General features: G+C 37.4%; 1 protein-coding gene and 1 pseudogene across 1 annotated transcript in view; both read left to right on the plus strand.

Moving 5' to 3' along the window:
• Positions 1-309: 309 nt before the first annotated feature.
• The window catches only part of XRN1 (5'-3' exoribonuclease 1), a 174036-nt gene continuing 162308 nt past the window's right edge, over positions 310-12037 (plus strand). The window contains 1 exon segment of the mRNA XM_037843455.1: positions 310-474. Coding sequence (XP_037699383.1) covers positions 400-474 — 75 coding nt within the window. The 5' untranslated portion in view covers positions 310-399.
• Positions 7554-8167, plus strand: LOC119539748 (annotated as a pseudogene).

The raw sequence follows: 12037 nt of genomic DNA on the forward strand, positions 1-12037 counted from the left end.
CCTGTACTGAAAAATACAAGGAAGGACAAAAATCAGTGTTTCAGCAGTCTCTTGAGGTTTTCATATCAATTTCAAATCCACTTATGGAGCCCAGCTCTATCTACTGGCATTTTCAGAACTAAGTTTAACACACCCATTGAAAAAATCCTTTAGGGTCCTCAAGTGTAACCCATTAGCGAGCAAAACCGAGCCCTGTGGACGCGAGTTAAAGCGCAGTTTGGCCCCGCCCCTGGGAGGTGGCTTCGAATCCTGCCTCTCTAGGCTCCGGCGGCGCTCTCTGTGGTCTGGCCGGTCGAGTGTTGTCATCCGCGGAGCGACGGCCGGAGGCGGCAGCGTAGGGGCCGGCGGGTCGTTTGGTTTCGGTTTGGCCCTGACCGGAATTGGTGTTGACGGTCCAAAATGGGAGTCCCCAAGTTTTACCGATGGATCTCGGAGCGGTATCCCTGCCTCAGTGAAGTGGTGAAAGAACATCAGGTGGGTGAGCGAGGGACAGCTGCTTGGAAGGCCGGTGACCCGGGGCTCCTCGGCCCTTTCCACCGTGGGTTGGAGCTTTCCAGCCTCTTCTTTTTGCCTGCCGTCTGCTAGATGAGTGGCGAGGGGGCGGGGACGGAAGATTTGAGGACGCCGGGATTATCTAAATGGGGGTGAAGAAGCGGGCTGCGTTTTTGAGGGCAGAGCCGCGGGATTCACTGCAGGTCTGACAGCTCTCACAGCTCTCCTGCCAGCGCAGGGCCTTCCCGCGACTCCGAAATTAAGTCCTGGGAAGGAACGCTTTTAATGACTGTACCCCCCTTTCCTCTCCGGGGAGATTCAGGTTGTCCTTTCCTTTATAGAGTTTTCGACCCTATTGTGGATATCACCTTATGTCCCCCACCAACCCCTGCTGAAAACAACAGACCCATGTGAAACAATGACAACCAAAACAAGAACAAGCGCCTCCGCAGTCGAAGCACCTTGTTTACTCTCCCTTATCAAGAGCTGCATCCCACCCCAACCCTGCACTTTCTGACGTGGCTGGTTGTTCATATTTATGATGCCTTTTGTTACTTTTTCTGTTGTCCCTAAGACAATGTCAATTCCTAGTGTCAAGACAAACCAAAAAACAAAAACAACATTTGAACGGGGGGTTATTTGGAGGCTTCATAAATCGCATGTGTGCTCGAGGGAGAGAGAGAAAATGAGAGGTAGAGAAACGGATTGCTAATAATTACCACTAGTAATTATAATAATATTTGATACATAAAGACCCTGGAGCAACGTTTATGTATATGTTCCAAAATGTATTTCATTATGGGAACTAAGGAAAGAGAATAGAGAGCAGTTTATTAGGTAAACTAATTTTTGAGTGAACTTAAGTGTCACATTTAATGAATTTGGTAGATGTCTTCATTGTATATTTTACACACAAATCAGTTTCAAAATTTGTACAGCTAATTGAATTAACTGTGATGAGTGGCATTCTAATACTAGTGAGAGAAAATAACCTAGCAAACATGTGTCTTGTCTTTTAAATTATGGTTTAATCCTTTTTAAAAAGATGTTAAGCATGAAGGTAGGGTTAAACTTCTGGACAGGATTCTTTGTTGTTGGATTCCAATCAAATTTGGTATATGAGGAAAAGTTTACAAAAAATTTCTAAAAGCAAACATCTTTATTTGGAGCATTAGTACTAGTATATTGCAACTAGTACAACTAACTTTGGCTATTCCTGGATCCTTCATTCAGCAAACATTTGAATATCTGCCATGCATCAGTCACTTTATACCTAAAGTTAAAAAAAAAAAAAAAGATTTTTATTCTGAATGACTCCGTAATACATAAATGTTTTAGTAATATATTTATGCTCTACTATCTGGCATAGGATTTAGTTTGGTGAAAATATCTTGGATTCTTTCCATTCTGAGAAATTTGGTTACTAAAGAACAAAAATAAGCTCTTTAAGGCAATTTCATGACACAGACACTAAGGATAGGTTCTGTGAAAACTTCCATGTAGATAGAAACTGGATGTAGGATTATTTTTAAATTCCACTGGACCTAAACTTTAAAAGGTGGCCCATCAAAATGATGTCTTTCAAAAATTTTTTGTTTCTTGTAGTTAATTTAAAAAAAGAAATGTTATAAATGTTATCAGCAGTTTTCTCAAGCAGGACTTAAAAGATAGTAATGCCCAAGTCAGCCACAATGGTTTAAAAGCTAGTCCTGGGAGGAAGATACTGGAGGGAGGGATGGATTCTGGGAAGATGGAAGCAATAGTGGCAGCAGCATAATTTCTCAATCTCGCTGAATCTTCAGATAAAAACAGAATTAGCAATAGATACCAAAGTTAAAAATTGTAGAACATTTACAACAAAACCATGTGACTGAGTAACTCCATGGACCCCAAAATTACAAGTAGGTGGGGACAAACTACCGACAGCCTGTAGATTTCAATGGTATTAGATTCAGTGTGAGGAAGAAGGAAGAAGCAGTAGGGCAATGTCTGAAAGACATGAGAGCAGGAGAACACCAAAATAACCATTGAAAAAAGCTGCTGGCCAGTTTGATAGCAGTAGGTGAAATTGAGGGGTTTTATCCTCTCCAATATTGATTGACTGGGTAAAGGGCCAACTATAAGAAACACCAAAGGGGCCAGCCAGAGCAGTCTGGCTTGTATGTACTCTCAAAACTGACTTACCTAGAGTCCATGCTAAAGCAGAGCCTACCCTAAGGAGAAGCTTCTGGGAGGGGAATAATTTGATCAGGAAAGGGACATTAGAGATGAGAAAAGAGAAGACATAGATGAAAGTGGGGGAGGGTTACGGAGTCAGAAAATCTAAGAAAGCAAGCCATCATATTTTTTAACTCCCCCAGAAGAGCAGAAGAGGGAGCTTGATAAGGTTAAAGCTTTCCTGAAACCCTCCTCATTCTAAAAGTTCAGAAAACTTAAATTTATGTAGAAATGAGCAACAGAAAAGTATCAAGGTCAGATTGCAAACAAAGTTATTATGGGGGGGAAAGGAATGAATTAACATTCCTAAAGACAGTAAAAGCATGCAATAAAAATGTACACACAAAACTGTAATCTATTTCACAATGAACTACAAGACATTAAGAAAAGATATGAATGAACAGCATATATCAATTACAGAAATTCAGAAATAAGGTAACAGACATAGGGAAAAAATGGAAGTAAAAGAAAAAATCGATTTGGGAATGAAGTCGAACATAAAAAGAATACAAGAGCAAATGATGCCTTAAGAGAAATAGAAAATAGAAAAAAGAGGAATATTTTAAAAATGGAAAACAAAGATGAAAAGGATTCAGGAGAAAGTAACAAATAAAAAAGATAGGCAACAAAGATAATGGGGATTTCCGAAAAAGAAAATTAAAGCAAGGAAACAAAAGAAATACTAAAACTATAATTAAAGGAAACTTCCCTGAAATAATAATATTTGAAACTCTATAATGAAAGATTATGCCTTATACCTGTGAATATTGGTTCAGATAACCAATACTAAGATGCATTTTGGTAAAATTACTGGACTTTAAAAAAGAAGGCGGCGGCCTTGGTTATGTAGAAAAAAAAAGAAACATGTGACTTATAAAGAAAGAAAATTATATTCCATCACAGTTTTTGATAGCGCTTCATGTCAGAAGAGAATGGAGTAGCATATTTAAAATACTCAAGGAAAGAAGGTATGAACCAAGGATTTTATATACAGTAAAGCTGATTTTCAAGTGTTGTAAAGGACACAAACTGTTCTCAGTGGACAAGAATTCAGGGAATATTGTTCCTTTGAGCACTTACTTGAAGAATCTCCTAGAAAATGAGCTTCAGACAGTGAAAGTGACTAGGGAGACATCAACATAAGGACTGTTGGTAAACATTAAATAGAACAAAAACTAAAGAATTTAGGGAGAAAGCTTACTATGTAATGGCTTTATGCTCTGACAGCTATAAGTAACTATAAAATAAAAGGGGAAGGGTTGAGAAAGGAGAAAGCATATGCAAAACAATTTTTTAATGTTATCAGAAATTATATTGGTAATAGTATTACTATTGTTTTTCTGAGATAGATGTGTGATAAGTGATAAAACAAATGAGTCTTTATATGGTATTCTAATTCTGTCATCCCTTGTTTCCAGGATTCTTGGTGTTTAAGAAAGGAGTGGATGCTAATAGAAAAAATGTTAAGTAAAAGCTCTGTAGTCTTCAGCTTGAATTGGAAGTGTCAGTGTGAACTTATGAAACAGACATACATATAATCACAAATTTCCTAGCTTTGTCCACTGAAAAACTTAGAAATGATAAGCAATCCAGTAACAGTTTACATCCGTAGTGCCCAAATTATGGTCTTAAAAGACCTTTACTCACTAAAAGAAACCAGGATTTCTTGGAGAAATGGCTGATTCCAGGTCTGGTCAGAAAGTGTTCTAGATGAGCCTAGAATATTTGTCATAACATTTAACAAGGAAACTATTAAAAAACTAGGGACATGTCAAAAGGGTTCAGGAGACAACTTGAAGAGGCTTCCATTGGCCAAATATGGGACAATTTGTGCTTCAGTAATCATTGAAACCCATTAAATGTGCTTAAATCAATTCATAATGATTCAAAATGGTATTAAATAATGGTATTTTAAAAAGAAGAGCCCCCTTCCAGTGGTGATAGGGACCCAATTTCTTATCTTGAAAACTGGTAAATAAAGGAAAAGAATTAAACATTTTTTCTACCTTTCCTGTATGAACTGTACTGCTGAGTAACCAATAGTAAAAAAGAAGTGTTTCTTTATAAGCATATTCCAACTAATAAAAAAAAGAAATGAGAGATACCACCATTTTGTAACCCCAAGAAATTAGTAGAAATGGACATTAAACATAAGTTGCTACTAACGTGAGGGAAAAAGAAGAGGGAAAGAGTGAGGCACCATTTACTCCCTTTGGTTTTGCCAAAGAGATGAACCTAAGTCTGATCCATTCTTTGGATCCAGTGGCCAATAGGTGGAAAGACTGAAAAACTAGGAACATTTTTAATTGCACCATGAGTATGCAATCAGCAAAATCCAAACTGAAACTTAAATTGAAATACTCCAAGTTCTTCAACAGATAAATTGTAAAGAAAAGGGAAATGAAAGGGAAACCTATAGATGAAGAATGACTTAAGATATCTCACATTTTTTTTTAATGGGCACTCTGTAGTATCTAGGGGTACATATTTGGGTGATAAAACTAAGAAAACACAATAGTGAATTCTATAGGTCAGGGTAATACTGGGGAGGGATTGGTTATGGTGACAATTTGGCTCTTGGAAAGGTCTTCTGGGGTAGGTGGTAAAGTTCTATTTCTTCACTTGGGTGGTGTGTAAGAAAGGACCTATTTATGCATAGTTGGAAACTTCTAGTTCAAGAAAGCAAATTAAAGGTATGTATTTATCTTCGTTTCTTTCCCAGAATTCAATGACAATAAAGAATGATATATATATATTTTTTTCCCATTACTTTCCTAATGGGAGACATTAGCAGACCATACGGTTTTTCACAGATTCCTGGAAGGGAGCAAATGGGTTCATATTGGTGGGCAAATCCAGGCGAAAGCTGCATTAGAAGAATTAGAAGAAACTTGGAGAAGTTTCATGCTCTGGTGGTCTGTAAAGAATGAGCTGGTGTTAGAATAGAAATTATTATTTGAAGAAATGTCTCAGGACTTGTTCTCCCCTTCCCTCTCCAATAGTGGTGCTGTTGACTGAAACAAAACCAAAGGACTAATTTCCATTGGAGTGGAATGATCTGGTTGGAGGCAAGTTGCAGATTTATAAAGCTTTCCTCTTTTTGTCTTTTTTTTTTCCTGTTGTTTGAGAAGACACCGAAAGGGGAAATGTTTCCAATTTAAAGATCCTGAAGTGAAGCTGTTAGTCAGCATACCTTGCCCATAATTACAGAGCTCACAATTACATCTCATTTTGGGAAAAAAGATTATCAAAGTAGGTGGGGAATAGAGATCCACACACCTCTAGAGAAGCCCTTATCAGCAACCTTATCAATGAGTTAATCACCTTAGTCCTTCATTTGTTGATATGAATGGATCATTAGTGATCACCAGACTTTTAAGGAAAACCAATAACAAAAAAAAAGAACCAATGTCAACAAGAAAATCTATAAAATATCAATATTTTTAATCCCTTAAGAATGATGTCTAGACATCAGGGCATACTTGTAAATGGGAGTTTTTTACAAAAGGTAGTATGAATATTCATCTTAATCTACATTTACTAAGACTCCCTCTGATTCTCCAAATGCTTCATATTTTTAGACATTTTGTTGTTTGTTATATTCTTGTGTCGAAGAGAGAAAAGGAGAAAAGTGAATAAAAAGAAGTCATATCTCTTAGTTTTCTGTTAGCTGGGTTGATAAAATGTATACAGGAAGATATTAAAACACTTGGCTAGAGAGGTCTCTGGATTATTTTGGATTTTGTTCATTATTATTCACCATCACTCTAGAATACTGTTTATTGTATTTTAAATATCTGGTTTTTAAATTACACCTTCTTTTCAGAAAACAAGACTTGAATTTTTTAATGAAAACCTTTTCAAAATGGCATAACAGGTTTTACCCATATTTTTAATGATTAATTTTTTATTCCTCTAAATTAAGCAAGGCAGTCTATTTCCTTTGATAATGAGTTTGTATATCCTGTAGTTAAAAATAAAATGTTTTATAATCTTATTTCTTATTTCATTAAACAGTTGTAAAATGACAGTCAAACATAGCAAATGTAAGGCATTTTGCTTGTTATATGATGTTATATTCTTATTGTTTACACAAGTGTATTTTTAATAACTTATTTCTGGTAATACATACTAAACTATCAGTTTTTACTTATCTGAGTATATTAGGACACCACATAATATTTTCTTTAGGATGTTGTTTTAAATTAATTTTAAATTAGTTGTTCTCAATGTCTTATAACTTGGGTCATGAACTTCACTCCTTTCTGGAAATTATTGACTTGGATAATGTATACAAGGCTTATATTGGTGGTTGAATATGTAAACTAAACACCCAGAACTATTTTTAGTGCCTAATTCAACCCAGTAGTCCAATAGTTTGGTGGAAGTATAGTGTGGTTGTATAAAACTAAAGTTATTTCATAAATCAATATTGAATATAAAACTATACTATAGGATTGAGAAATACAGGGATATACAATAGTATCTTGTGCTGTTGCTGTGTTACTATAAACATGTTTTTTCTTTGATGAAGAGCTGGGAATGAGGAAGAAGTTAAGCAAAAAAAAAAAAAAAAAAAAATTTTAGAAACCCGCTTTAAAATAAAGCTGTTTCTTTAAAGTTAAGGACAATAGACTACATGAAACTGTAGAGATTCCAGATTGTGAAATACAAGATAAAAAGGAAAACAGAAAACCCAAGAGGAGGTTGCACATTCACTGTATGCTAAATCAGTGTCTTAGTGCTGTGGGCAATGGGGAGGAGGATTAAAAACCTACCACCGGGAAGTAAGGGTGAGAAGCGGCTGCAAAGCCCAGCGGAGAAGGCAGGAACCTGAGTGCGAGCGATTGTTGGGTGGGCACCATGGCCGGGATTACCACCATCGAGGCAGTGAAGCGCAAGATCCAGGTTATACAGCAGCAGGCAGATGATGCTGAGAGAGCCAAGCGCCTCCAGCAGGAAGTGGAAGGAGAAAGGCGGGCACGGGAAGAAGCTGAGGCTGAGGTGGCCTTCTTGAACTGTCGGATCCAGCTGGTTGAAGAGGAGCTGGACTGCTCTCAGGAGCGTCTGGCCGCTGCCCTGCAAAAACTGGAGGAAGCGGAGAAAGCTGCTGATGAGAGAGAGAGAGGTATGAAGGTTATTGAAAACCGGGCTTTGAAAGATGAAGAAAAGATGGAACTCCAGGAAATCCAACTCAAAGAAGCTAAATACCTTGCAGAAGAGGCAGATTGGAAGTACAAGGAGGTGGCTCATAAGTTGGTGATTATTGAAGGGGACTTGGAATGCACTGAGGAAGGAGCTGAGCTGGTAGAGTCCATTGCCGAGAGATGGATGAGCAGATCAGACTGATGGACCAGAACCTGAAGTGTCTGAGTGCTGCTGAAGAAAAGTACTCTCAAAAAGAAGACAAATATGAAGAAGAGATAAAGATTCTGTGACTCCCAGGGAGGAATCTAGACCCAGCATGGTGGGATGGAGAACATCTTCTTGACCAAAAGGAGGATGTGAAAGGAAATGAAATGTTTCAGTGGCTGAGAGATTTCACAAGGAGCTGAGAGGTCAGTCGGGTGGGCACTCTTATGCACAACATAGACAACCCTTTTTAGGTTATAATGAATTGAAGTAGCTAGCAGTAAATACCTGAAAGTATCAAATTGCAACCCAGAATCCATGAATCTTGAAGACAATTATATAAAAATGTAGCCTATGAGGGGTGACAGTGTGATTGGGAAAGCCATGTGGATCACACTCCCCTTGGTCAAGTGTATGGATGGATGAATGAGTAGAAAAATGGGGGCCAAAAAAAAAAGGCACCCAGTATTCTTTTTTATTTTAATTGTTCTTTTTCACTTTAATTTTTACTCTTATTATTTTTATGTGTGTCGTAATGAAAATGTTCAAAAATTAATTTTGGTGATGAACGCACAACTATATAATGGTACTGTGAACAACTGAATGTACGCTTTGTATGACTGCATGGTATGTGAATACATCTTAATAAAAATCAACTAAAGAAAAAGAGAGAGAGAGAGAGAGAGAGAGATTCTTAACTGATAAACTTAAGGAGGCAGAGACCCGTGTTGACTTTGCTGAGAGATCAGTAACCAAGCTGGAAAAGACAACTGATGATTTGGAAGATAAACTGAAATGCACCAAAGAGGAGCACCTCTACACAAAGAATGCTGGATTGGTCCTGCCCTGCCGCTGCTCCTCCCTTTCACCCCGACTCCACCTGAGGCCAGCCTGCCTGAAGCTGATGTTTAAACTGAGGGCTGATCTTTAACTGGAAGGCTGCTTTCTCCTCTCGCCATACGCCCACACACCCACCCACCCATCCCTGGCCCTATGTCTTTTTCACCAAACTGCCTCTGCCTCTCCCAGAGATTGCAGCTGGGATGGGGGCTAAGCACCTTTGGGAACAACATTTGAGGGAATGTGAGCACAATGCAAGTGTCTTTAAAAGCATGTTGTGATGTGTACATTTTGTATTTACCCTTCTTTTTGTTGTTGTAACAGTCGTTTGTAAAACGTTGCAAATAATTCCGCAGCTCTGAAGCAGCAGTCTAATCCCTTTCTCCTTTTTGGAAGGTAACTTTTCAGCTTAATACATATTGCTCTCTCCATATAGGAGGGAAAGAGGTATGGGCCTGCCTCACTGAGAACCAAACATAGTCCAGGAAAAGACTCCATTGTGGGAAACCTCATTGCTCTATACAAAGCACCAGCCAAACCAGAAAGGTGATTCCAAGAGTTAGACTAAAAAAAAAAAAAAAAGTACTGTTCAGGTTTTCAGCTTTAAGGTATCTTAGGGCAAGTTTATTATTTTTTTTTTCCTCATCAAAAGTGACCAAATTAATATGGTGAGACCTCTGTCTGAGACCAAAACTTTGTCCCCTCTTTTCTCTACCCCCTCCCCAACGGCTACAGAATGGATCATGTGCGCCTTATGTTGAGGTGACCACTGATGTACTCTCCTGCCTCCCTTTAAAAGAGGATAGTAAAGAAAATTACATTTTTTGTCACTGATTTAGCCATAGGAAACATCTCATCACTCTTTTCTGGGTCTGAAGCTGCTGACTCTTAAAAGTGCCATTTCATGCTTTGTATCAGCCAGTGCTGGAGAAATCTTGAATAGCTTATTTACAAAACTTTTTTTAAATTTTATATTATTTTGAAACTTTGCTTCTTTGGGGTTGCAGAGCACTGGCCGGCCACCCCATCTGGCTGTGCATGCTCTCTGCTGTCTGGGCTGGCAGTATGCTGATCTTTTACAATTTCTTTCCCCACCCAGGTTCCCTCTTTTTTGATGAAGTTTCTGTGAGGTCTGTTAGGTGTGCATCCTGCAGCTTATTGGCTTAAAATGTACCCTCCTTGGTGTGGTCTCTTTTGGGGGCAGATTGGGAGAAAGAGAAACCAATAATGCAACTGTTTTGATACTGAAAATTGACAAATTTCTTTTTGAAATAAAGAGCCAGCCCCTCCAAAAGAAAAAAAAAAAAAACCTACGACCAATTACAGTTGTCATTCCAGAAAACCACAAGATGAAGATCCGTATTTTTTATTAGCGGTCAATCAAATTATGGTACAATTTCCTTAACAGGACCATTAAGGTCATTGGTGATGTAAAACCTTAGTGTCTTTCCAGTGTCATCTGCCATTTTCCCACATAACCTATGCTATGGTCCTCCTAACCTACTCATGTCTCAGAGACATGCATTTCATGTCTCTGTAGCTTTGTTCCTATAGTTCCTGCCTGAAAGATCCTCTCTTCTCTGTTGGAAGACTCCTCCAGGAAGCCTTCCTTGACTATCTTATACACAGTTTATTAGTCCTTGCTTTATTCAGAAAGGTGCTTTATGTTGCAACTATTGATTTTACTGTCTTTCTTCTCTCACTGTATTATACCAAAGAGCAGAAGCTGTCTGTCCCTTGTGTGATTTATTCCTCACATAGTGTGGAGCACATAGTAGTTGTTAATGTTTGCTGATTTAATGAATGAGTAAAATAGCTAAAAGTAGAAAATGTAGAGATTAAATTGTAATGAGTAATATATATCCTTGACAAAAACTTAATCTTTACAAAATAAAGGTGATGCAATGAAGATTATGAAACTCTTCAATCATATGCGGTTCTCTTCTTGATTGTAACCCAACACAGTGCCATTATCATAGGTAAGATTTGTTGAGTGGTGCTATAGTTCAGATATTCACTTTTTAATCATAACAGTCCTAGTTATATTATTATCTCCATTTTGTAGCTGAAAAAACCAAGTCACAGAAGGATTGAGTTACTCACCCAAGGTCACTATATAGCTCATAAAATAAGTATTGGGGCTGAATTTGAAACCAGGTAGTATCTTTTAACCTTTTTTTCATTATTGTCTCTCCTCCAGGAGCTTTTTTAGACTTTTTTTCCTAATCACGCCCCCTTTTGTCCCCTGCCCCATGAAATTTTAGTATCACTAATATACTGTACATCTCTTTATGTACTGTGGCTCTTTGGAGGGCCACAAACCATTGTTTTATGTAAGAACCCCACCTACCCACCCTAAACTATTTTTACCTCTTTGTGGGCAGTATCACTGCTATTGATAATATGTGCTCTAGAGCCTACACTTTTAAAACCAGTGTCCTGTGTATTATGCTAAAAAATACTGCTTGGTTATGAAAACCTAAATTTTCAAAATATAGGAACATTTTAAAGTATTCACTGTTGTGTAAGAGCTTATCTGTCATATTCTTTACTGTATTTACTGTATTTCCCAGTCCATAGCACAGTTTGGCACATAATAGTCATTCAGTAAATACTTGTTGTATGAGTGAATTTATTCATGATAGCATATTATATAGTATTTAAAACAGATAATGTATATTAAAATATATGGTATATTAAAATATACATGGTATATTAGTATGTATTAAAACATCTTATATTAAAACAAACTAATTGAAGCAATAAAACCTTGGCATCTTTTAAAATGAATAAGATTAAAGAACTACAACAGAATTGTTAATAGATCTTTTATCAGTTAATCAAATATATGTTGGTTGTTTTTATGTTAAAAGCATTTTGCAACAACACTAAACATTGTACAAAATTATACTAACAAAAAGAAACTAGTGTTTTGAGAAGATTAGATACTACGATGTTAATACTTAACCACAGTTTAAAGCAGTATATGGGCAAATTCACAGTGGTATAGGCTACATGTGTTATTATGTTCATTGGCGGGAAAGCTTCATTTTTTTTAATTCATTAAATAGTTTTGATTTGCTGCTTTGTGTCAGGCATGTGCTAGGGGTTCTAAATATGACTAAAGCAGAGCTCT

The sequence above is a fragment of the Choloepus didactylus genome, chromosome 1 (genome assembly GCF_015220235.1).
Source record: "Choloepus didactylus isolate mChoDid1 chromosome 1, mChoDid1.pri, whole genome shotgun sequence".
NCBI classification, from domain to species: Eukaryota; Metazoa; Chordata; class Mammalia; order Pilosa; family Megalonychidae; genus Choloepus; species Choloepus didactylus.